The 26,999-nt window shown below is 37.7% G+C and overlaps 2 protein-coding genes across 3 annotated transcripts in view; one reads left to right on the forward strand and one right to left on the reverse strand.

The window, feature by feature from the left end:
- Nucleotides 1-800: 800 nt before the first annotated feature.
- On the forward strand, nt 801-18,160 carry LOC127660712 (transmembrane protein 178B-like). Its single transcript, XM_052151093.1, has 4 exons — nt 801-1,455; nt 12,033-12,146; nt 12,422-12,559; nt 14,914-18,160. Exons 1-4 carry the CDS (start codon nt 1,059-1,061, stop codon nt 15,162-15,164), a joined length of 900 nt encoding a protein of 299 aa, XP_052007053.1. The 5' UTR covers nt 801-1,058; the 3' UTR covers nt 15,165-18,160.
- Nucleotides 18,161-18,860: 700 nt separating this feature from the next.
- LOC127661098 (growth arrest-specific protein 2-like) overlaps nt 18,861-26,999 on the reverse strand; it is a 31,150-nt gene continuing 23,011 nt past the window's right edge. The window contains exons 8-9 of one of the 2 annotated variants that reach the window (XM_052151673.1): nt 19,861-20,044; nt 18,861-19,777 (exon numbers count right to left, since the gene is read on the reverse strand). In XM_052151673.1, the coding sequence (XP_052007633.1) occupies nt 19,773-19,777; nt 19,861-20,044 (189 nt within the window). In that variant the 3' untranslated portion in view covers nt 18,861-19,772. Of the gene's footprint in view, nt 20,045-26,999 lie in introns of both variants that reach the window. The other variant, XM_052151664.1, reaches the window with a different exon arrangement.

Here is a 26,999-nt window from a genome sequence, read left to right on the forward strand (position 1 = left end):
TACATTATGAACTAACAATGAACAGATGTGTCTTTTATAAATCAATATTAACCAAGATTAATTAATGCTATAAAATAGTTTGAGATACCCAACTATGCATCTGTAACCGACCTGATCCAAGCGGGATTCATACCGGCATCTCAGGTATGTTAGGCGATATAATAACAAGGAGGCTAAAGGCTATAGTGTCAGCCGCTAGTGCACCTCTTGAGACCAGGGGAGTGAGGTTTACACACTGCACAGCTACCTACCAGGTAGGTACCGTTACACTCACCCCCCTAAACCTCACTCCCATCCGGGTCATGGCACCAATGTAACTAGTCCTGCTCAACCCGCTCCGAGCAGGATTTGAACCAGCGTCTCTGGCATGGGAGACAGGCACCCTAAGGAGGAGGCTAAAGGCTATAGCCACTAGCATTAGTCACTAGTGTGCCTCTTGAGGCCACTACCTACCAGCTAGCTACCATTGCACATCGAACCTTATTTTTAATCGCTACTAGTGTAACAATAAAACATTAAGGCCTATCTTGTTTAATAAATATCAAAGAGAGGGAAAGAGCATTCAAAGATTGAATTAATTATTCAGTAAAAAGTAAGCTATTTACACATTTTAACTGCTGGTTGTATTGGTGTTGCACATCTGTGATGTTGTCATGGAGTTTGTAATTATTAAATTAGCCTATAATGTTTATCATTATTTCTCCTGTTCCTGAGGCACCTAATTGAGCTCTTCTCAGTTCACTGTGCAGTGGCCCAAGAGGAAAGAGAGAGCATTACACTCACGCCAACCTCTACTCGCACAGTACTGGTCCTCGCATTGTCTCTCCTCTTCCTCATCTCTCCCCCTCTTCTTACTCAAGACCAAAACAGATGGTGGAGAACCAGCAGCAGCACATCTGCCAGGTCGCTGAACAACTACAGAAAGCATCGAGCCTAGTCATGTCAGCGTCCGAGAGCAGCTAGATATTTGGCGGGTGTTTACTTGTTTCACCTTTCACAACGGCTGCCGAGGGAGGACCGCGCGCGCGTCTGTCTGGGCTCTCCAACGAGAGAAGAAGATGGCCGCCATTAAGATTTTAACCAGCGCTGGGCTTTTCTTGGCGTTGTGTGCATTGGTCTTGTTGGCCATGGCTATCTGCACCGATTACTGGTACGAGACTGATGCTCGGCGGCACCGCGAGCGCTGTAAGAACTACGCAAACAAGCGTAACGATCCCGGATACATTTACATCTCAAATCACAACTTGCCTCTCCAGATGCCTCCAAAGGGTTACGAGAGGAAAGAGATGGGGAAGGTTGGGGAAGCGTCTTCTCGCGTGAAGCGGCACGCTGTGGCTTCCGCGACGGCCATGGAGTCTCACTGCAGCCGCCAGTTTAACTCCACGATCTCCGGTCTGTGGAGAAAGTGTCACCGCGAAGGGTTTGACCTGGAGACCGATGATCTAATTTACAAAGGTGAGGTGATAACCTGTTTGTGCGGCTTTGTCAGGGCGCAACCTTATTGCAAAATCTAAATTTATCTGGGACTGGCCGGCCGTTTTGTTCAGAAACGAACGTAACCACAGGTCAGGCAGCGTTGTTTTTTTTAACGATTCATTAAACAATGGATCAGAACAAGACATGGATTGTAGTTTGGCTGTTGACGTAAATCAGGTTTGCAGATTGGATACCTGAAAATAAAGGTTATAGGAGAACGTTAGGGGAACTTAAAAAAAAAAAAAAAAAACCTCAAGAGAACGTTCTATTTTCGTAATTTTTTTGTTGTTGTTGTTTGCCCAACCAAAAAAGAAGGTTAGAATGTCTGTTCTGGGAACGTTTTGCAAACCAGAAACCAACGTTCCACTCATGATTATTTCCCTCAATGTTCCATCAATGCAGCTGACTTGGTCATTCTATAAGGCTCCACAGGTTCTTCCTGTTGTCCCTGTACCGTTGTGTGGCATTGACCACAGTGTAGTAAGTACACTTTCTTCATTCATTTCAGCTGAAAAGCAATCTAAAGAGAAAAGGGAAAAATGTGAAAAACACGAGTCAAATAACTGTCGCTTTCCAAGGTGCTGAATTCTACGGAGCCCCTTAGAGGACAGGGCGGGATTTATTTATTTATTTTGATAGTTTTGCGTGCCCTCGCAATAAAGTTAACATGGTTTTACTACAGTAACCATATTTTAACCATGATATTCGTAGTGAAACCGCAGTACAGGAAAAATAAAATTATGGTAATAAAAATAATAATTTTGCTGGTATCATGGTTTTACCATGCAAATACCATAGTTTAACTATGGTTTTACTATAGCAATTGTGTGGTAACATTTTAAAATAATAAAACTTTTCCATATGTTAACATAAACAACATTAGTTAACATGAACTAACAATAATTAATAATTTTACTGCATTTATTAATCTTGGTTAATGTTAATTTTAACACATGATTTAAATCAAAAGTTAGGTATGTTTACATTAGTTAATGTACTATTAAGCAACATTAACAATGAAATAATGTATTGTTATTAACTAAATTTTACAGATATTATACATAAATCACACCAGTGTTTACTATCGCCAATTTTGAATCAGAACTAAAGATATCCGACTCACAAATGAATCACTCATCTGAGTTGGTTCTTTACAATGAATTGGTCAAACCTGGTAGCAAAACGGTCTGAATCAGTTCATGATTCAATCTGAAAGACTCCGAAAGCAGCTGATCTGCTGATCTCACTTATCAGGAAGCTCACAGAATATTTTAAAATATGGGAAATTATGATAACACTGGTTGCAGTGGATCTACAATCAATGGAAACCAAACCTGCAAATGCGTCCTGTCATTTGCCAGTGATGAATTAAGTCTTTAATAATTTCAACACGTGTTCAGCTTGTGAATGGCACTGCAGGTAAAGACATTTTACCACCAAAAGAGTCAAAACATTTACTAGTCTACACAAAAAGTACCATGGCATAAACATGTTTTTTCAACATGTACCATTACCTGGGGGCACCATGTTAAGACAATGGTAAATTATTAAGTTAATCATATAGTGACATGCCATAGTACCATACTATTCTTTGAATAATTACATTGAAGCTCCATTTAAATGTATTTTTTGTACAGTATATACAGGTCCTATACAGGACCATGGTATTCTTTGAAGTACTTTTAAGCACCATGTAAATACAGAATGTACATAAATATGGTAATTGTATCTCAGAGTACCATGCTATCACATTATTATTGCCCAGATGTGTGTGTGTACGCACACACACACACACAAAACCTAATCCAGTTGAGTGGTGACTACATAAATTATTTTTGTAGCATTGGTGAAACTGGGCAGGTGATTTCCATTTCCCAGTATGCTTTGCATGGATGGGGTAAACAAATGTTGAAATTAAGTTTTATTTTATGCATTTATGAGCAATATGAGAATAGGAGATTTGTTTATGTTTAATGTTTGGTTATATTGGTATAGATTGGCATATAAAGATAGGTGCTTGTGCTTAGGTTGAGGGTGGACTTTGACTTTTAAGTGAAGTTTGATTCAAGTCCTGCTTATAAGCAGTTGCCATCAAATTGACAGTGCAATGGTTTCACTGCCTTTACACTTGCTCACCAGCCATATACTAATAACTAATAAAATAAATTAAGTTGGACCAACATAAGAAAATGTATTAAATTAAACATTAAGACATTTATTTTGACGAATCTAATAAAGTTGAGTTAAAACTACTATAGTACATTGATTTGAACTTACACTGAATTTATCTGAATGAAAGAAATTAAATTACTTTCCAAAACATTCTCAGATTCAATTAACCTGTTGATACGCAATTCCCCCGCACGCGGTATTGACGTCACTCTGCTTACATTTAATATATAATTTACCGTCTATAAATGTAATGAATGTTAACAAATTATACATCTTTCAAAGGTCTAAGGGTTCAACATTGATATCCAATCTCTGTTTCATGATAGCAATGCTCCAGAAACAGAAATGTAGTTATTTGTGCCAGGAGTACAAATGAAAACATGCAATATCAAAACGGGACTTCATACATTTGTTATGAAAACACGATCGCCAGATGAATCCAGTTCGCCACACTTGGGTCAATTGTCCATGACAAGCGTTCATTGAAAAACATCCAACAGCTTTTTGGTCCTTAAAACTGACAAATCTGAGAAATATTGATATATTCTCCATTGTTTACATGATCTCGCCTGAAAGAATTACCCTTCGTCATCGTTCTTCAACAAACTATGCAATCTGAGCAGCATTCATGTTGTAAAACTATATTATCTTATATATTAGAGTCTCATAAACAAAACGTGCCTGTCTCCAAAGTCTATTTTTAAAAATGTGGCATAGTTTTATTCATAATAGCAGAGCAGTGTGGTCAGATTTTGTGTCGTCTTGAAAGACGGAGCCTTAATTTTACTCTGTACACCAGCAGTGATTTTACAGAGAAAAAAGCTTAAAGGAAACTCATTTTTTGTTAGATCCTCTTCAGATTTGAAACACAACTTCTTTAGACTTGGGGTTGTCATGGCACTGTTATTATTGTTTTTTTAGATGATAAAAACATGTTCAGCACAAAATATTTCCATTACTATAAACTTCAGCTTCTCTAACTTTAATAAATAACAACATATATTAAAAGCCCAAATTGTCTTCTTTCAAAAGATACTACAACTGTGTCCATACTTCAAAGGGTCCAGTAAATACAACCATTTAAGTTCAGGTATGTCATTTCCATGGTTTGTGCTCAAAAAGGGGGTGCGTATCAACAGGTTAAGGAAAGGTAATGACTTCATTTTTGAGTGTGTCATCTGCATAACATATTCAAGGGTCAATGCCATCAGGAGCATAGCTTGCGATGAGTGCATTTTGCAACTTTTCGATGCATGGCTACGATGGGTAGCCTAAATAGATACATGCTTTAAAGGAAGATAATAAAGGATCAAAAAGTGAATCCAATTACAAGGCCTAAAATTGAGATGGGGTAGGATTCTACAGTATGACAAGAAATTTGCATAAGAAACAAAATAAAAACAAAATGATATTTACAAATGAACAGAAAAATACACTTTTCAGGTGTAATTGTTTTTCCAATCAATGTATGACCTACTCAGATAATACCAAGGTAAAAAAAAATCCCATTGTTTGGCAGATAATTAGCTCCAAAGGAATATTATTTACAATTTTATTAAAACAGCTTTATTTCCCCATATCATATGAATACTGATCTCATAAATAAGAGGTGTATAGCATCCCTCTCCTCCATTTTGGTGTTTTCTGATAAAGATCCCATTTCACATCGTGTTCACGCCTCAATTATTAAGTGTACACTTTTAGAGCGGCCATTTCTTCTGAAGGGTCGCAAAGAGGAAGCACGTTGTTCACTTGAACGTATCTTCATCAATAATTTGTTCATGGATTTTCCCAGGTCACCCTAAGTGGCTGTGTAGATGTCATGAATGATGAAGTAGTGATGGTGTGCAACCACTCCAGTTAGACTGTGAGCCAACACCCTGGATAACATTTCGCCCAGATTTATGGCCCAGTATATTCACCTACCCTTCAACACGGTAATTTAGATAAAGCAGGCAGGATATTGTTCATTATTGATGCTCTCCAATGACCTAAAAAAATTAGCATATGATTAACTGTTTGGTCCTTAAAAGACATGAAACACTCCAAAACACATGTTTACTTATCCTAATGGTTACAATAATAACAAGAACAACAAAAATAACACTCTAAATCTAACAAAATATACTTGGATGATGTTTGGAGAAACTGAAATTATTCAGACTAAATCTGATAAATGCAATATATGCTATGAGCAGGACAATGAAGGGTTAAACTGCTAGAAACATTTAGAAATACTTTAAAAAGTTACACAGTTGCATCTCTTTCTTTAAATTAACCAATTTATGATTAAAAAGCAGTGTGCAATATGCAAAACTGAAATGTATTTTAAAGATTTGTTCTGTGTTTTTTATTGTGTTGTTGTAGCTATTGTCAAGGCCGGATTTACCACCGGGCCGATTGGGCCGGTGCCCGGGGGCCTCTGACCTGTAGGGGGCCTCCAAGACCCCACTAACTGTGTGGCCTCATCCTTTTTTTTTTATTATTTATTTAAAATTAAGTTAAAATAAAATTAAATAATGAGTGTGTGTTTGTGTGCATGTGCGTTAACAATCATTTATTTGGACACAAAAAAGTATCATGATCAGTTTTTTGGCTGTGTCGGCTGTGTCTGATGATGACAATGAATCAGGTTACCGCGGAAACTGTTGATAGCGGCAAGACCGGCGGTAGAAGACAGTGTGAAAAAAAGAGAATTGAGGACATCGAAAAAAACAAACAACATGGATAAAAAATGGTGGAGCAGTGAAGCCACAAAATGGAAAGCTAAAAGGGAGAAGGATAGCAGAGAGGATTTAATTAGGAGAAATATTCCAACCATAAAGAGCCTTTTTTAGCGCGGTGCCTGCGGTGATGCTAGCGAAGTTTAGCACAACATCCAGCCTTGCTATTTCAGATGAACCTGAGCATCAGCACCAGCACGACAAGACAAAGAACCACAGCCCGGCTGGAAAGACCTGCTGAAGGCGGCAGAGACCCGGCGGTGACGGGTAGGTAAACGTACATTACCAGTTGGACAGCCTCAAAATGTAGTTCTATCTATTACTTTTTCCCCTTATTAAAAACCCTGATTATTATAGATGCCCGGATTGGCGCTGAAGCGTTCCGAATCTCTGTGCACCGACCCAACTAAATCAATATTTTTTCTGATTTCGCTAGAGTCCAGCACCCGTATTTCACCACCCCTCTGTCCCCGTATGATAAGTTGCTTTTTAAATCATGTAACGTTGTTGTATTAATGTTGACTGTTAATTTTTATGACCAGATATGCGGTCTAGGCTTATCAATGCATAATATGTGTGAGTCATTCTCTAGTTCAGGGTACTTTCACATAATTTTTCACATAATATTTTAAAAGTAGCCAATATCTTTCGTCTTATTCCGTCAGTTCACTGCAGAGAAGTATCGCTTTGTTGTTTTTAATATTTTTAGAACCTTCTGCTGATTAATCCTCTGGGGTCAACGGACGCGCCGGCATTACGTCGTCATTACAGCGGAAACAACATAAAATTCTCCGTCATTTTGGGGCATACAGAAAAGTGTAAGACATCATTAGAGACTATAATGGGGTCTACTTTTATTTGTGTACACTCACAATAACAACAAAACCTTGTGCTTTTGTAAAATAAAGAAAACAAAAAGGGTGAGCTATCAGACGTCTCTGTCTCCACGAGCATATTTCTGAAAATTTCTGGGAGGGGGGGGGCCCCAAGATTTTGTGCCCAGAGGCCTCTGCTTTCTAAATCCGTGCCTGGCTATTGTTTACTAAGAGTCTCTCTTAGACTTTCCATCAGATATCACAGATATTAATCTTAACCCCTTCATGTCATTGCTTGTATACAAAAATTAGAGTGAGGAAATACACTTCCTGCAAAGGAACAGTTGAATTTCAAAGTGTCTTTGATATGTCTGTGGTTATGACATAGAACATGATTCCACAATTGACTTGACACAGATAAAAAATATATGACACAATTTGCTTTGAGACCAGCTCACTAACAGTTTCACTCCAGAGCTGTACAGCAACAAATCAACAGAAGATGCTGAACAATGACAACATTATGTACTGTACACGGTCTGGAAAGACTGTGCGCACATCCTCTTCTTTATCATTGACCTTTATTCTCCTCCCTTGTTTTGCCTAATTTACAATGTCAATTTCAGCCTTTAACCTAAAATGTTCCTAATGATTTTAGGCTAATCCAGTTGACTTATGTTGATGCAAGCCTCTGCCTGTAATCATAAAGTCTCTCAGAATATCATTGCTGTTAGTCTAATTTAAACAGTTCTTAAATATCATCCTAGATTAGCTCTCTTTATCTGAATGTGATAAATTCAAATCTGATAATAATGTGCTACTATAAAAACAAGCTAGGTGGAATAGAATATGTTTTAGTTATTTTGTTGCCACACTGTTAAAAATGTGTTCGGAATTTTAACGGAAGAGGGATTTTAAAAAAGCTACAGTAAAAAAACATTTTAAAAAGATAATGTATTTATTAACAAGACAATACATGAAATATTACAGTAAAATATTGTTACTTTTTTTTTCAGATTATAGGCATAAAAATAGATTTTACCATATACATAATGGTGAAAATGTATATTATGTTTAACAAGAGAAAAAATAACATTTTATGGTAAAGTGCAGGTTGACCAAGGAACTCTCGCTGAATAGTCAAGTAGCTTGTTGTAGGCCAGCATCCAAAACACAAGAAATGCTGGTAGCCAGCAATGCTGGTCTTCTCAGACGGTCTGCTGTTGCACTGCTGAAAAATGTATGTGTAGAGAGGCCTAGAGATATAGAGGCATGCAGACATAGAAAGCCACTCCATGTCTTCCATCAATGTCTAAAAACTGGAAGTTTTTCAAACCATGCCATGCATGTTTTAACATTTATGAACATTATATAAATACCTGATCTGATTACTGCAAATCAGTCTCAGACCAAATCATCTGCTGAATGGATGCTAAAAATTATGTTCATGTGGGTGAGAACACAAACATGATAACTACCTTGAAAAACTCTGCTCAGCCTGTAAGTAATACAATTCATTGGTTATGCATGATTTAGTAAACCAATTAAGTCAAAAGTTCTCACCAACATATAATCGGAATTTCCAAAGGACATGCCAGCCACGTGTATTTGGTGGTCCAATTCCAGAGTGGTAGAAGAAGCCTAGATACATATGCAATTTCAGATGACCGATTGGAAAGGACCTCAATCTTCTACAATCTAATAGAAATGGTCACAGTAAGCAGCCTACAATATGTGCAGATATCCAATCCAACAAGTGTCTGGTTCATTTGAGGTGTTTATAATAAAAAACCCAAACGTACAGCACAGAATTTCAGATGTTGTCACAGCAGCTGAGTCGGCCTTAATAGAGCACTCCTATCTATGATGAACAAAAGAGACGTAGATGCATGCTCTTGATTACATTTGACTACCTATATCATATTAACCCTATAAGCCCAGTGCACTTAGTTTGCCCATTGTTCCTGTAGTGTTTTACACTAATCTGTGCTGGGTGCTGCAGGGGCCTGCCAACTTCCTTGAAAATCGGATCATTGACAGAAACAGAACACCGCATTTTTCTCCCTTGCAACTCCAAGGTTTTATCAACATCTTTAGGATGTTGGGGACCTGTGGGAAGTGGACCTTGTAACTAACAGTCACCATTCTTTTAATTTGCATATTGCATGTTGGGTATGCAGTATGTGTGAGCAGAGTGTGCAAGCAAGGGATGAGAGATGACAACAGATCTGCTCTACCATAACATACCATGTGGAAAACAAACACTGGCTTTAACCCTAAAATTTCTGGATAAGCATCACAACATTCCGTCTTTTAGAATTTCTATGAGAACCCTGTATTGGTGGACAATAATTTATACAGTAATTTATAAGATATAAAATTTTATATCAGACAAACTTCTCCACATATTGGAAAGCAAGCTATCTTCCAACTACCTACAATCAAGCCTCATTGGACTACTGCAGATAAGTCAGCAATCAGTGTGTATCTTCTATGATGCCTCAGAGAAAGCATATGGATAATTTGCATATCTTCACGCTACAGACGCTAGACTCACATATCATTAGTTCTTGTGTAGCACTCAAAAGAATATTTCTGTGCACCTAAGGCCTGCCATCACTATTGTAATGTGAGAAAGAACTCCAGAAACTGTGCTTACTCTGCCCAGAAAACATTACTTAATTACTTGAAACAAAAATTAAAGAAGAAGTTGGGATTTTATTTTAGAAATAGGTCTTGCTTCTCGCTTATTGCAAGAAAGAAGCTTGTGTTTGCGACTTTCTTGCCAGTTCTTGATTATGGGGATGTAGTGTATCAGCATGCTCCTTCTCATATTCTTGCCTCCCTAGATGCTGTGTACCATGGTGCCTTAAGATTTATCACGAATTGCACATTTTCTACACATCATCTTCTCTTGCTGTACGAAGGAAAATGCACTGGTACTTATTGATATATAAAGCAATTTTGGGGGTCTTACCATCTTATCTTTGTTGTATGCTTAAGAAAAAAGTATTAGGTAACTATTCACTGCGCTCACGGTTTTTTTACAATCTGCATGTATCTCGAGTCAGAACTAATATAGGCAAAACTGCTTTTAACTATGCTGCACCTTCAGAATGGAACTCTCTACAGATGACATTGAGGCTGAATCATTTGGTGCCTTTCAGCAATTTCAGAACACTTATACAAGCGCTAGAGAAAGATTTAATGATTTGCAACTGCTTCTGAGGTTGTACTTTTAATCCTACTTTATTGTGTGTTGTAGTGTTTTATTGTTATATGTGTGTATATTTGTTTGAATAATTGGGCTGCCTATCTTGGCCAGGACACTCCTGTAAAAGAGATTTTAATCTCAGTGAGGTTTTTCTCCTGGTTAAATAAAGGTTTAAATAAATAAATAAATAAATAAATAAGCAGGATAAGCAACCACTTAGGGCTTCTTAGCCAGCAAGGGGCCCCAAGCGGCGGTCTGTACTCTGGTCTATATCCATAAGGCTAAATTTGTCCATGCACCAGAACATACTTCTCATAAAGTTAATTGTGCAGGTCTTTGAAGACTTTCTGCTCACCTTTCACCAGTCTAAGGGGCCAAACATACAAAACACCTTGCTTCTTGTGTTGAAAAATTCTAGAAACAGCGAAACGTAAGTTAATTTATGGGGCTGATCAAACCGAACATATAATTGCATTAAAAGCTAATCAAATTTGTTTCAATAAATTAAACTAATTTGAATAAAAGAAAAGCGTGTGTTAAAAGTTAATGTTCTTTTTATCATGGCACTGACGCTGGAAATACAGCACATGGCGCAGCTGTCAAAGACGTCCATGTGGCACATGTTTACATCGACAAAAAAAAAACTAAAAACAGATCAGATCAGATGGATGCAAAAATGCTTTCTGTCTTAACTAAATGTTTTCTGGCTTCATAAAATTGAAACTTATGAGTCTGAGGTACAGTTACCTGTTCAGGATTGCTTAGATTCTCATCAGTGAGAAGGGCAATCAGCACTGAACACAGCTGGTTGCCTGACTCACCACACACTTTCACTTATGTAATTTGAGCGGATGCTTCTCTGTATCTCACTAAAATGTTTTTATATAAAACGTGACAATATACATGTTTTTGTACACTCTTGAATGTCTTTCAAGGGGAAAGAAACTTAATGTGTCTAGTTCACTGAGGAATTTCACAGATCTTATTACTTTAAAATTTAGTATGTTTGTTATTAAAGGAATATTATGGGTTTAATACAGTTAAGTTCAATCAGCAGCATTTGTAGCATAACGTTGATTACCACAAAGATGTATTTGGTTGTAAAATTGGCTGTAAATTTACTAGGTTAGTAAGCGATTTTATTACACTATAATCATGTCAACACACATATTGTTTGTCTTGTGGCATTTAGAAAAGTATTTTAATTTTATGGATTTGCCTCATTCACTTCCATTGTATGTGCCTCACTGTAACCCAGATTTTTGATGATAATAATAATAAATAAGAGGGACAAGTCAAAATACATTTTTGTGGTAATAAACAGTATGCCACAAATGCTGTCAAGAGAGCTTAACCTGTATTGATTCAAGAATGTTCCTTTATGAAGCCTGAAATCATGACATTTATGTCCTGTTACATTTTTATTATGTACCTAATTGCTCTCCAGGAAATAATTTAATTCAAGTAAATACAAGTATGTGCCCTTTGTGGAATTGTATGATCACAGCAGACCTGCTGTTCTTCAGGAGATTTAAGCCTCGGAGCAATTTTCTTTTCCATAACCAGCCACTGTAAATTTCACTATTAAAAATACTTTGGTACAATTCACTATTCTATATTTTGTTTGAATAGGTTTGATTCAGAGATGCACCCCTGTGAAGTACCATTACACCTCTTCAATACTGCCACAAAATCTTCCACTCAACATCACCAAGACCATCCGGCAAGATGAGTGGCATGCCCTCCGTGAGTCTGACAGTCTCTCTTTCAAAACATGTGTCAGCTTTGTCTTTAAATGCATGAGCCTTATTTATACAGCACATTTTCAAAGTCCAATAGAGATTTAGAAAATTCATGACTTGGAGTTTGAACAGTTCTTTATCGCTCTTTATATTTATAAAGCAAAACTGACATGGAAACGCATTGTTAATGAAAAAGTATTTAACATGAAACAATTGATCAAGTCTTACAAGTCCCGAATGATAGTTAGAGGGGCTTAATGTTGTTGTTTTGTGCTGCAGATCTGCGCAGGATGACAGCAGGGTTTGTGGGCATGGCTGTCTCTATCATCATTTTTGGCTGGATTGTTGGAGTCCTTGGATGCTGCCAAGAACATGATCTCATGCAGTATGTAGCTGGACTACTCTTCCTCATGGGTGGTAAGAGACAGCATTTTCCAGTAGATACCGTTTAATTTACATTTAGTCACCAGTTAAACATTACTGGCATAATTATTTTATTTCAGCATTATTACTATTACTATTTTTTTTATTTCTTTTTTGTCACTGCTTTTGTTGTGTGTATTGATGTTTTGACAATACTTTATGTATAACATTCATGCCAATAAATATTTTGAAATTGAATTGAAATTGACAGATATATGGGTGTGTCTTTGTGCTTGAGAGAGAGAGGAATCTGTAGAATTTAACTTGACAACACGATCTAATGGAGAAATCGTACATATTCCCACGAGTTGGCTGGTATGACTTATGCAACAGCCAATTAATCAGGTGACTCTCAATCATCTCCTACAACGCGACAATTACTTTCTTACGTTTGGCTTATGGCATAAAATTCAAAAGCATCTGACACGTTGGATGATTTAGCCAACTCGTACAAATTTGTACAACTTCTAATGAGATTGGGTTGTAGCTTGACTACTTTGCTTCCGATTTAAGCGTTCTGATCTCATGAAAATGAAGTGACTGTGACTACATTTTTGCAAAATGTTATTACGTGATTCATGACATGTATTGTGGCAGTTTCTATGTGAAATGTTCACTGTGTGGCGCTAAAAGTGAGTTAAATGTTCTCCCAAACAGATGGGATTTTGAAGGTTAATGCTCTATCAAGTTTTAAATATACATAAGTGATTTCCATACAGGGCTGTCGCAAGAACATATAGAGTGTGTACAATTTTATGATCCAAGACAAAATGTCCAAACCACAATACAAGACAACAAAGTCAGTAGTTAAAATCGAAATAGACTATATAAAGTTTTATATTAAAACATCTCAGAATGACAAACCATAAAAACAAGATAGTCCAGCCTACAACAATTGTGATAATAAATTATTTTGGTAAAAAATTTCACCACAGGCTATTTGCATTTATGTAAGCCCAGGGCCGTATCTAGTGGGCTGAAAAGTGGTAATAATTCTCAGGGTCCACAGGTCCAGAATGGCCCCACAACAAATTGTAAACAGTTTGTTTAATAGGAAAGGGTCCTAGAGCTATATACAGTCAGGGGCCCCAGAATACCTTGCTACGGACATGTGTAACCTATACACTTGGTAAACATGAATCACCACATCAAAAGCTCCTCAATTCCATCAACACAATAAAAGAACAACCACCACGAAACAATAATAAAAGCAATACCAATTACAACACCTCTATTAGTTGTAATGTTAATAATACTACTGTTAGTATTCGCGATAGCATGCCCACCTGCTACTCTGACGATGATGATGCCTTGTGTCCTGTTAGGACCATTCCCTCCTTCTACAACCTCATTTATGTCTCCACACTGATTTGCACTCTGTTGATTTTGATCAAAGTTCATAATGACTCTATAAACCGCTTTCTTATATCCATGTGCTGCTGCTGCTCAGAATCATTACACAGCACCACCAAATTAGATTGAGACTGCAGTGCGCAGTGAGTTACAGTGAGAACCTGCCCCCAAATTCCCGCCCTTGGCGTCACATTAAGTAATCTAAACCTTAGAATTAAACCTAACCGAACAAATGTTCAAATGTATTTCACTTCACAAGTCATACGCTAAAGTATACGTGTTTCGATGTCATAAAATAGCATTGTGAACGGATAATCTGCCGTTTTACTTGTGATTTGTGTGAAAGGTTTGTTGTTTTAGCTCCTCTTGTTTTTATTTCACCAAGAAATTGGCACAAGCCACGTGAAAATCATTTAACAAATCTGTAGGTACAGTAATGTGATTCTATTAGACCTGATTGTAGCATAGTGCATTGAATCAAAGACTTTCTAGAAAGTTTGTCCACTGGCAGCCATCTTTGGAACGCTCCTGGGAAGCTATTTCAGTCATTAAAGTGCAGCTCCTATCTACTTTAATGATGGAACACCGAAATCTCCAAAACGGCTGGTCAAACGATCAAAGGACAAATTCAAATTTATTTCATAAATTGTGTTTTACCTCAGATTATGCAAAAAACCCTTGCAATTTTCCAGGCGTGTAATCTAGAGTTGATTGACAGGGGATGTCTGTATCTAATAGGTGATTGGCTCTTTAACTTGTATGGCAGGACTTCCAGTTGGGAGTTCCATTATCTGCCATTCATTTTAAGTGAAGTGGTCAGTCTCAATTTTTTTGCCATCTAGTGGCTGATTCTAATATTACATTGTGTGAAAATACAAAGGTTCTCTGAAATGAGATCAAAAGCATAAGCTCTTTGGATTCTCTATTTATCTAAAAGGAGAGGCTTGTTTCATGCATGTTTGATGATACATCTTGATTAATTTTCTCTCTGACAGGAACCTGCTGTATTATCTCCCTTTGTACATGTGTGGCGGGAATTAACTTCGAGCTATCCCGTTACCCCCGTTACCTGTACGGCCTTCCAGAGGACATCAGTCATGGTTATGGTTGGTCCATGTTCTGTGCCTGGGGTGGACTGGGTCTCACCCTGCTGGCTGGTTTCTTATGCACGCTGGCCCCTTCCTTAAGCAGCCCCTTGGCCCGCACCACTGTTCACAAGTCCAGGCATGAAAATGGGACAGTGTGATCAAAGACTTCTGGAGCAACCTTGCTGCAACATCTACTAAACATGTATACAGCATCTATGTAAAGACTTCTAACTAATTCATACAGTATAATGACTACATTATCACTCTGGCTCTTTTCATATGACTCAGGGGACTTTCTGGCCCTTCTATGATTGATCAGTCACCACTTTCAACACAACTTGTGTGCATCGTTTAGTTAATTATACGAACATTTAAAGACACTGCTGTCCTGCATGACCAGAGGAAATGGAGACAAAGGAGTCACACACACAGTCCACTTGTACTGGGTATCTTCCACCCTCTCACGTGTCTTACTCTGGCCTCCGATGGCACAAAACCTAATAAGAATTTCCACTGCTCTCCTCTCTCTCTGCATAATGACAGAGAGGCATGCTAAAAGCAACGGTCTTCTCTTCAAGAGGATTCCTACTAAAATGGTGCTCTCTTTTCACAATCTCACAACTGCACAGAATAATTTCAAAAGACGTCGGGAGGACAAACAAATCCATGTCAAAACATGTTTTCTTATAGCTGTGGAAAGCAATGAAAAAGAGAGAGACACGTATATATATATATGTTACTAGAGCTTTGACAAGCAAATTTCCTAAGGCCTCAAGAGTCTGTACGTATAAAAGAAAATTGTATTTATTATTATTTCAGGTCTACCTTCGAAATGATGCTTGGATACAAATTAAGTCTTTTCACACTTTGTTATGATTGTAACAACTGGTGATCTGGCTTGGGCTGTGGTAAAGTAGCTGTTCAAAGGAATTTGACCAAATGTATTACATAATGGCATGTGAATTATTGACCCAATTTGTTTAAAAATGTTTGTGGGGGTTATTTTTGAATTTGTCACAAAGCCTTATTGCTGTTGAAAGCACAACATGATGGAAATCAGAGTTATGACAGTTCAGGAGCTCAGCACTTTGATACCACAACTGAATGTTGTTGAATCCACCTTTTTCAGAAGGCTGAGGGCTGTTTTTGTTTTCTGGTCTCCAGTGTTTTCACTCGTTTCAGCATATGTTTTTAGCGCATAATGGGATATTTAGCATATTAAATTTGTAAATATTGGCAAATAAAAAAAACGTGTGGATACATATTGCCAACACTTTACAGAGTCGCGATGACTGTGTTGACAGTGACTCGCCAATGTGAGTTGATGACATGAAACGATGGCTCGAAGTTATTACGTTACAGGGATAGTGTATGACTTTCTTCTGCTGAACATGAAGATTTTTCAAAGAATGTTTCAGCTCTGTAGGTTCATACAATGCAAGTGAATGGTGACCAGAACTTTGAAGTAACAGATCAATATTTAAGTCCTTTTTACTATAAATGTCCACTTTCACTTTCTTCCCTGCCACCTACTGGGCAGGAAGGAAAATTTATTGTAAAAAAGGAATTCAATATTGATTTGTTTCTCACCCACATCTATTATATCACTTCTGAAGATATGGATTTAACCACTGGAGTCGTATTGACATTTATGCTGCCTTTAAATGCTTTTTGGACCTTCAAAGTTCTGGCCACTATTCATTTGTATTGTATTTTCCTACTGAGATATTCTTCTAAAAATCTTTGTCTGTGTTCTGCAGAAGAAAAAAGTCATACACATCAGGAGATGGCAGGAGGATGAGTAAATGATAAGATCATTTTCATTTTTGAGTGAACTATCCCTTTAAAATCATTAACTACTTTTAATTGTTATGACAGACAACAACTGCACAAGTTGATCCTGAACTCATGTTTACTCCAACTAACACTTAAAATGGTTATTGTTTTCAATCTTGATCGCTCATTTTGGTAGTTATTCCATTGTTTATTATGGAGAACAGAATCAGAAAACAGTCCAGTAATGAGAATCATCATGGTGCCGCCCAGTGGTTGGTCAGGAAAACTTTGGAAATCTAAGATAAACTGAAAGTTCTGGTGGCGCACATTATTAAAGGCTACTAAGGGACTTCAGTGCTATATTAAATTACAGAGAGTGAAATGAGGTCAGAAAACATGTAATTTACACAATTTAGTTTTTTGATCAGAATAATTCATGGGGAGGGGGTAAAATATGGCACATGATCAGCTATAATGTTTACATCACTAAATTTTTTTACAAATCATGAAACAACCAAACAATATTTTAAACAACCCTACGTGGATTGGAGGCTTAAATCTAGTAATTATCTAGTAATGTCTTTTCTAAAAGTGAGTGTGTCTCTACCCATTTTTATAAATAATTCATATTTATTCTACTCTCACCAATGGATAATATTTATTGAGGATGCTACTGAGAAAAGCACAGTTACCGCAAGTCATTTAATGATGCTTCACATGTCCTGACCAAATGTACATTTATAGTCCCAGATCTCCACAAGTCAGACCAGTTTTTGAGCACAAAGTTCTGATGTTGATGTTCAAGGTGGGCAAGAGGTAGATGCAATAGTTATGGTGAGACATTTAGGACTGCAAATACTGTATGCATTTTTGGAGGAATGAATGTGTGGTTTACATTTGGTGTCATCTGAGGGTAAACTGATTAATGTACTGTGCAGCTTTAATGGAATAACAAAATGAATGACTGAATATTTAGCTGATTGGCACAAACATTTTGTGTCTGTATGTTGCTCCTGAGCAATGTGGCAAAGTGTAATCATTTCAGTCATTGACATAAGGAGAGCAGAGCCAAAATAATAATAAAAATAAACACAGGTACATAGGGAAGTGTTGTGTGGAGTGTGATCTCTAATTAAGTATTGACACAATTGGTATAAGAGACATTTGTATAAAAGCTGCCATTTTATTTGGCAGTTGAAGTAGCAGCACTTTTTATTTATTTATGTTCTGGATATGAACTGTTTTTACTTGATCATCTCATAATTGGAGTTGGAAAAAAAACGCAATTTTCTCGCATGCTGTCATATTGATTAATTTTTGTAGTGTATTTAGATTTGTGTTAATTTTTTTACAATGACTTTTATTTTAAGAAATAAAATGTTAGTAGCATTTCATGTTGACGTCATATTCTTGTATTATTTTTTTATATTTTAGATTAGGTAAAATATATTTTTGGAATGTGATGGTTAGATAATAGCTTTGATAATGCACAACTACAAAAAGCACTACCAGGGTTTCTCTCAGAGTTCATTGAACATAAAACTAATAAGATCAAAATATTTTGAAGAGGGCCACCAGGTTTGAATTCAGCTTGCTATGTGAGTGAAGTACATGCCATCTACACCATTTAGCTAAAAGTATGTGGACAGTCCCTTCTAGAGTAAACAGGTTTGGTTATCATTCTAGTGAAGACAAATCTTAATGCTACTACAAACAATGACATTGTATAGAATTGTAAGATTTCAACATTGTGGCAATGGTTTGGGTAAGGCACTTTTCTGTTCCAGCATGACAATGCCCTTGTACACAAAGTGTGGTCCATAAAGAAATGATTTACGGGTGTCTTTACTAATCCTGTGTTTACAAAAACTGAGAAACTGGCAGTTGGAAATAAAAGATTGCACGTAATTTGAATGACATGATCAGATTTCAAAATTAAATACTTGTAATTAGATCAAAATAAATGTTAAAATACTGGTAATTAGATTCCAGTTAGTTTTTATGGATTACAAATGAATCAGGAAAATGCAGTAAACTTTTTAAATATTTGTATTTTTAATTGTAAATCAGCCTACAACTGATAAATGTACATTAAACCTTCAAGTGTTTTGAATGGCCATAATTATACTGAAGATGTAGCTGTAATCCACACATAAATGAAGGGATTACATTAGTTTTGCAAATTGCTTTTGTACTCCGCTTCAAAAATGTACAAGAATGGGCTTTTGCCACAACTTTCCAGACTTTTTTTGGTGATGATGATTCCAAATATAACTGGTCTGATGTGTTACCACAAATGGATTGTGCTTCTAATGCCAAAATTAAATATTAAGTGTCAGATAATTAGAGACACACACACTGAAATGTTTTCTTTAATGCATTTAAGCACTATGTCTAAATTGTACCATCCTACTCAAATGCATGTGACATCAAATAAAAAAAATAGGTCAGAAGTAATCCAAAAACAGTCAAATTAGATTACCTACAATTGTGATCCAAAAGATTACGTTACTGACTAAAATTATACTCATATAATTATCAGTACCAGATTGCAATTCAGAAGTAATCTACCCAGTTTATATAATGTCCTCAGCCCTCTAGACAATCTTCTACACAGAGCAATTGTATTGCAGTAGTTTCATGCATAATTTTAAATACAGTTCATAATTTGATACAGAGTGCCACCTAGAGGATGACTGGAACATTGTCAAACTCCATTTACAGTAGAAAAGATCCTCAAAGACATGACATGTCTCTGTAAATTCAAACAGTCAGCAGATGGCCTCTATAAATGGTAAATGTTTCAATAAAATAACAAGAGATAAAAAGAAATCATTTCAAATCAAAATTCTAACAATCTGCTAAACATACATCAATATTCATTTAACTCTACGAAAAAAAAAAAACAAACACTAAAAGGAAAGATTCATTAAAAGATTAAAAAGCCACCTGTGCTGCTTCCCTCCCATCGAAAAAATTATGTATTCAGTCTACTCTTGATTTAACAGAGACAGAGTTAGTTAGTCATCCTTGCTAATCAGAACATATAGATTTAATTCTTAAAGTGGGAGTGAGTACCTACGACCAGATAACTGTCCCGTGACAGCTCTCTCTTGACCGGGGACTTGCCGTTAGACTTGTATGTTTTGGTCCCAAGCCTTGTGATCACAGTCATTCTGCATGGGTCATGCTTTAGCAAGTACGTACCAAAGGTCTCCCATCCACCACCAACTCGCACCATGGCATGTTTATCATTTAACATCTGGAAAAGAGAGTGTGAGAGAAAGAGAATGTACAAGTATTACGACTTTAACCGATAATGGAGCCATTATCCATTATCCACTTAAAGCAATTAAATAATAAATAATATGCATTAAAAACAGGTAAACACTACACTTAACAATAGTTGACACTCACAACAGCAGTTTTGATGAAAAAAAATAAAAAAATAATAATACACATCAACTGTCATTTGCTAGTGTCACAAACAAAAAGGAGGGGAAAAAACACTATTGACACAATTGCTAACACTTTTTACTTGTATAGTTTACTTGTTTAAATTTTTCCCCAAAAAAATCTACTTTCAAAAATTTGAGAGCGTAGCAAAAATGCAATGATGGGCATTAGTGGGGCCTGGGTAGCTCAGTGAGTAAAGACACTGACTACCACACCTGGAGTCGCAAGTTTGAATCCAGGGTGTGCTGAGTGACTCCAGCCAGGTCTCCTAAACAACCAAATTGGTCCAGTTGCTAGGGAGGGTAGAGTCACGTTGGGTTAACATTCTCATGGCCGCTATAATATGGCTCGGTGGGGTGCGTGGTGAGTTGTGCGTGGATATCGCGGAGAATAGCGTGAAGCCTCCAAATGCACTACGTCTCAATGGAAACGTGCTCAACAAGCCACGTGTTAAGATGCATGGATTCTCAGAAGCGGAGGCAACTGAGATTCGTCCTCCACCACCCGGATTGTGGTGAGTCACAAAAAAAGCATACTGGGAATTGTGCATTCCAAATTGGAGAGAAAAGCAGCACAGCTGGCAAAAGAAAAGCTTTTTTCACACCAGTAAACTGCAATTTTCATATTCAGGTTTTTGGGTTCTAAATAAAACAAACATTATTTAAAAACACTAGTTTAAAAATGTTTTCATATACTTTTGTGTTAAACCATGTTGTGAATTTAGTAGTTCCACTTAATGTCTAGAAACTGTGATTTTTACAAAGTTTGTTCCAAGATTCACTCCAAAACAAAATAATTTTTAAAATAATTTTCATTTTTAAACATCAGTGGCTTCCAAGCAACACTTTCAAGGAGGAGAAATGTTCATATCAATGCTTTGGTCTCTGAGGGTTAAAAAATTTGTTGCTAAACAGCATGTTTGAATATTTTAAGGATATTTTATAGCATAATATAGCATTGTTTTCAAAAATAGAACAAATTTGAGGCTGGTGGATTCTTTCTATTTCATTTCAACTGTATAACTAAACAAATGCTATCTCGGCATTGCTTGGGAATATTTGAAGAAAAACTCCCATGGTGTTTTTTTTTTTTAAAACAAATCTCCCCAAGACCCCCCTCCTTCATATATAAAATATTCAAAGATTACATCTAATATGCAGCAGATGTAATGAAATTATATCAGTCAGAGAGAGAGAGAGAGAGAATATGCTGTTAAAATCTAATTAAGCCTAAAGAAACACAGCCTCATAGCACCAGCTGAGCACCAGTGCAGGACAAATCCGCAAGCGCAAGCATGCTTTTCAAATATACACATATAATGCTGCCACAGCAACCGCTTCCAGGCAACAATCCAAGAAAACACAAAACAGAAATGCATTGAAACTAAGAAAGAGAGCACAGGAAAGGGTCATGTCTCTTGAGAAATGCCCCTTTCCCCTGAGGCACTGCCAGTCATCTATTCCCTCATCCACCTTATCAGTCTTGACCCTCTTTAACAAAGCTGTTAAACTGCTGGTAATACAACCAGATTTATATGTTTTGCCCCTCCCACCCCTCCAAACCCTTTTAGCTTGATGCATCCTAATAGAGGGATTCATACACACTCACATGTTTGCCAGGTCGGGTAATTCTAATTAACATGCAGTTTGATCAGTCTCAGCTGTTTCCAAGCAGATTAAAATGTCATGGCTGACAGAGAGGGTGAGGATGAGCAAGAATTAACAAATACATGAGAGAACCAAGATTAAGGGGGTAGCCTCACTAGCCTATTTTAGGATAGCCTGCTTGTCAGTCAAGTTTCAGAGCTGCTGACCTGTGCACAAATAAATCAGTTGAGTCAGTGGTGACAGAATGAGAATATATGTTTGGTTGGTGAAAATCACAATAATTCAGTAATGAAATAATGGTATCCTCTGACAGGGCAGTATGTTCTTGCATAAACAGTGGGATGCTGAATGTCCTGAACCGAATGAGAGTGCAAATTCCAAGCAGATTCCTTCTTATTCTCCTGCAAAACTATCCTTACCTCTCCTTCTCCCCTCGTTCTCTATTATATCCCTGAGGACAGCAGGATTGATTTTCATCTCCCTTTTTCTTCCACTGAAATATTTATGTGAATGACTATTCTGCTGTATGACTACTAGATGGCAGCCTCTGCATCCATCTGAAAGAGAAGGTTTGCCTTATTTGAACTGGGATGATAGCGTATAGTACACTTCCTCTAGATTCAGTCACCAATTAGCAGACTTGTGGTCTGGACCCTGGCTTGGTTCCATCATGACATCAGCTGACCCATCTCACAGTTTCTGCACTTCAAGTGATCAGCACGACAAAACAATGAAGCTGTGTACAGCGTAAGCCCTAGTAGATACCACTGGTCTTTCAGCGCTGTATACTCGAATACCTTTCTCTTTTAGAGAACACGCTTCATTTACAGGTCCTTCTCAAAAAATTTGCATATTGTGATAAAGGTCATTATTTTCCATAATGTAATGATAAAAATTTAACTTTCATATATTTTAGATTCATTGCACACCAACTGAAATATTTCAGGTATTTTATTGTTTTAATACTGATGATTTTGGCATACAGCTCATGAAAACCCAAAATTCCCATCTCAAAAAATTAGCATATTTCATCCGACCAATAAAAGAAGTGTTTTTAATACCAAAAAAAAAGTCAACCTTCAAATAATTATGTTCCGTTATGCACTCAATACTTGGTCGGGAATCCTTTTGCAGAAATGACTGCTTCAATGCGGCGTGGCATGGAGGCAATCAGCCTGTGGCACTGCTGAGGTGTTATGGAGGCCCAGGATGCTTCGATAGCGGCCTTAAGCTCATCCAGAGTGTTGGGTCTTGCGTCTCTCAACTTTCTCTTCACAATATCCCACAGATTCTCTATGGGGTTCAGGTCAGGAGAGTTGGCAGGCCAATTGAGCACAGTAATACCATGGTAAGTAAACCATTTACCAGTGGTTTTGGCACTGTGAGCAGGTGCCAGGTCGTGCTGAAAAATGAAATCTTCATCTCCATAAAGCTTTTCAGCAGATGGAAGCATGAAGTGCTCCAAAATCTCCTGATAGCTAGCTGCATTGACCCTGCCCTTGATAAAACACAGTGGACCAACACCAGCAGCTGACATGGCACCCCAGACCATCACTGACTGTGGGTACTTGACACTGGACTTCAGGCATTTTGGCATTTCCTTCTCCCCAGTCTTCCTCCAGACTCTGGCACCTTGATTTCGAATGACATGCAAAATTTGCTTTCATCCGAAAAAAGTACTTTGGACCACTGAGCAACAGTCCAGTGCTGCTTCTCTGTAGCCCAGGTCAGGCGCTTCTGCCGCTGTTTCTGGTTCAAAAGTGGCTTGACCTGGGGAATGCGGGGATGTTTCTACTCCAGACTCAGTCCACTGCTTCCGCAGGTCCCCAAGGTCTGGAATCGGTCCTTCTCCACAATCTTCCTCAGGGTCCGGTCACCTCTTCTCGTTGTGCAGCATTTTTTGCCACACTTTTGCCTTCCCACAGACTTCCCACTGAGGTGCCTTGATACAGCACTCTGGGAACAGCCTATTTATACAGAAATTTCTTTCTGTGTCTTACCCTCTTGCTTGAGGGTGTCAGTGATGGCCTTCTGGACAGCAGTCAGGTCGGCAGTCTTACCCATGATTGCGGTTTTGAGTAATGAAACAGGCTGGGAGTTTTTAAAAGCCTCAGGAATCTTTTGCAGGTGTTTAGAGTTAATTAGTTGATTCAGATGATTAGGTTAATAGCTTGTTTAGAGACCCTTTTCATGATATGCTAATTTTTTGAGATAGGAATTTTGGGTTTTCATGAGCTGTGTGCCAAAATCATCAGTATTAAAACAATAAAAGACCTGAAATATTTCAGTTGGTGTGCAATGAATCTAAAATATATGAAAGTTTAATTTTTATCATTACATTATGGAAAATAATGACCTTTATCACAATATGCTAATTTTTTGAGAAGGACCTGTATACCCTTTTATGCTCAGCATACATTTCTAGACGTGGTTATTTTAATGACAGTAGGCCATAGCAGAAGAATACAGTGAGCAGCAATATAGATACTGGCATCTTTTGCTAAAACACACTGCAGAAAACAAGAATGAAGCAAAGTGAATTCAACTTCATGTGTCTGAAATGAATCCAACCATTCAGCTCAACCAGATTTGTAACAGGACAATGTGCTTCCAGAGCACCTTTAAACTATTGTGTTTTTTTGCTGTCTCATATTGGACAGGACATCTCATATTTTGGCCAACATTATTGCATCTGGAGCCCATTGTGGCCAATTTCAGCTGTGAAACAGTTGAGGGAGATCTCCTATGCATTCCCCTTTACATTCAGAGCTTGTGTTAGTCTATTGTTAGACTACTTTCACTGTTGTCAGCTTTATATTGCATTATTTATTCACCAAATCTTGTATGGCTAGTAATAAGTATTCGTGAGCAACGGTATGCCAACTTTGCCAAACATAACAGTGGGTGTGTATATTAAAGTCTTAAAGGGGACACAGCATAAAAAAAACAGACAGAGACAGAGTGGGAAAAGGTCATGTAATGCTATTGTTTGGATGCAAAAACCTTTACTAACATTATAAGTGAACCTCAAGGAAAATAATAAATAAATAGAAAAATGCATGGCATGACTTTTACATGCCGTTTGAGTTGTAGTTTGAGCAACAAAAACAATACTGTAAGTCTATGTTTCCCCACTTTTGAAAAGCAGCAGCTGCCACAGATGTACAATAGAAGAAATTGTTGAGACAGCAAAGACAGTTCTGTATGATTTCTCACCTAAAAAAAGACAGACATGTCATCCTCAGACACAGGAAAAGCTATTTTAAGAAATCATCAAACAGCTATAGAGACAAAAACAACAGGGCCCTGTGTGTTTGTGTTTTGCTGTCTGCTTCCATCTATGTAGCCCTCCGTGTCTCACTTGGATAAGATCCATATCTTCCTGTAATCTGCCTTTTGTGTATCAACAATGAATGGTGAATATGTCCTTAATGACTGAGCAGATAAAGAAACAAGATAAAGTTGTAGGGACATCAATAGCAAAGTACACAAACGAACAAAAAGTGTTCAAACGTACTATATTTAAGAAAATCATGTTAGCCATATTCACATAAATGTGAAAAGAAGATAAACAAAAAATGATCTACACAGTTTTGTCAGCAGAAGGCAATAGTTATAAGGGCATTGCTCTTTCTGAATAGAACAGTATTGCAAGCTCATGATCCCATTTACCTTGTTTATTCCGGTGAGTGTTTACATCCCACCACAAGCATGCAAGAACGCAGCATTGCAACAGCTGGCTGATCACATCACAGTCATGGAGCAACAACACCTGGACTAATTTATTATTCTAGGAAGATGTTCATAAAGCTAACCTCCCCCCGTGAACTGCCAAAATACAAACAATAAATCACATGCCCCACCAGAGACAGAAATATACTAGACCACTGCTACACCACTGTAAAGGATGCATATCGCTCTGTCCCACATGCAGCTTTAGGACTCTCTGATCACTGTCTGGTTCATCTTCTCCCGACCTACAAGCAGAAAATAAAATCAGCTAAACCTGTAGTAAGGACTGTAAAGAAATGGACCAATAACCTGCTTTGACTGCACTGATTGGAGTGTTTTTTGAAGCTGCAGCCACAGACCTGGACAAGCTCACAGATACTTACATCATATATACGTTTCTGTGCATCCCTACTGGGAAAGTTTTATCATTCAATAATGACAAACCATGGTTACAGGAAAACTCAGACAGATTTGTCATGCCAAAGAGGATGCTTACAGAAGTGGGGATAAAATATTGTACAACAAGGCCAGGAACACACTGACTAGGAAGATTTAAAAAGAAAAATGTATGAAAAGTAAAAAAAAAACAAAATAAAAAAAAGGTTTTCAGCCAACGATCCTGCATCTGTGTGGAAAGGCCTAAAAAGCATCACCAAGTACAATACACCTCCCCCTGCTCTGTGGAGAGTCAACAAATGGCTAATGAACTGAATGTTTTTTACTGCAGTTTTGAAAAGCCCAGTCTCACACCCCTCCCCCACACTGATCTTCACTTCACACACAGACAAACACCTCCTGGAACCCCCCTCCTCCCCCTCCTGCACTTATTATCTGTGAGGAGGATGTGTGCCGGCTCTTTCGGAAACAAAATTCTAGGATAGCTTCAGGCCCAGACAGTGTTTCACCTGCCTGTTTGAAAGTCTGCACTGACCAACTGACCCCCATCTTCACACAGATCATCAATAAATCCCCGGAGCAGTGTGAAGTTCCCTGCTGCTTCAAATGCTCCACCATCATTCCAGTACCCCCCAAAAAACCACAGGACTTAATGACTACAGACCTGTCCCTCTCACGTCTATGGTCATGAAGTCGATTGAGAGACTGGTTTTGTCCAACCTGAAGGAAATCCCTGGACCCCTGCTGGACCCCCTTCAGTTTGCTTACCAAGCAAACAGGTCTGTGGATGATGCCATCAACATGGGAATGCATTATATCCAGCAACACCTCAACAGACCTGGGACTTATGCAAGGATCCTATTTGTGGACTTCAGTTCAGTCTTCAATACCATCATGCCTGATCTTCTCTCATCCAAACTGACCCAACTCTCCGTGCCCATTCCAATCTGTTGATGGATCACTAGATTTCTGACAGATAGGCAGCAGCTAGTGAGACTTGGGGAAACTTGCATCCGGGAGCCTCAC

This window comes from Xyrauchen texanus, chromosome 2 (genome assembly GCF_025860055.1).
Source record: "Xyrauchen texanus isolate HMW12.3.18 chromosome 2, RBS_HiC_50CHRs, whole genome shotgun sequence".
In the NCBI taxonomy this organism is placed as follows: Eukaryota; Metazoa; Chordata; class Actinopteri; order Cypriniformes; family Catostomidae; genus Xyrauchen; species Xyrauchen texanus.

What these genes read in the sequence shown, in the direction of transcription:
- LOC127660712 (XM_052151093.1), top strand. Translation starts at nt 1,059, where the DNA reads ATGGCCGCCATTAAGATTTTAACCAGCGCTGGGCTTTTCTTGGCGTTG. An exon ending in AGATGAGTGGCATGCCCTCC is followed by an intron (nt 12,147 to 12,421) that starts GTGAGTCTGACA and finishes TTTGTGCTGCAG; the next exon opens with ATCTGCGCAGGATGACAGCA. An exon ending in ACTACTCTTCCTCATGGGTG is followed by an intron (nt 12,560 to 14,913) that starts GTAAGAGACAGC and finishes TCTCTCTGACAG; the next exon opens with GAACCTGCTGTATTATCTCC.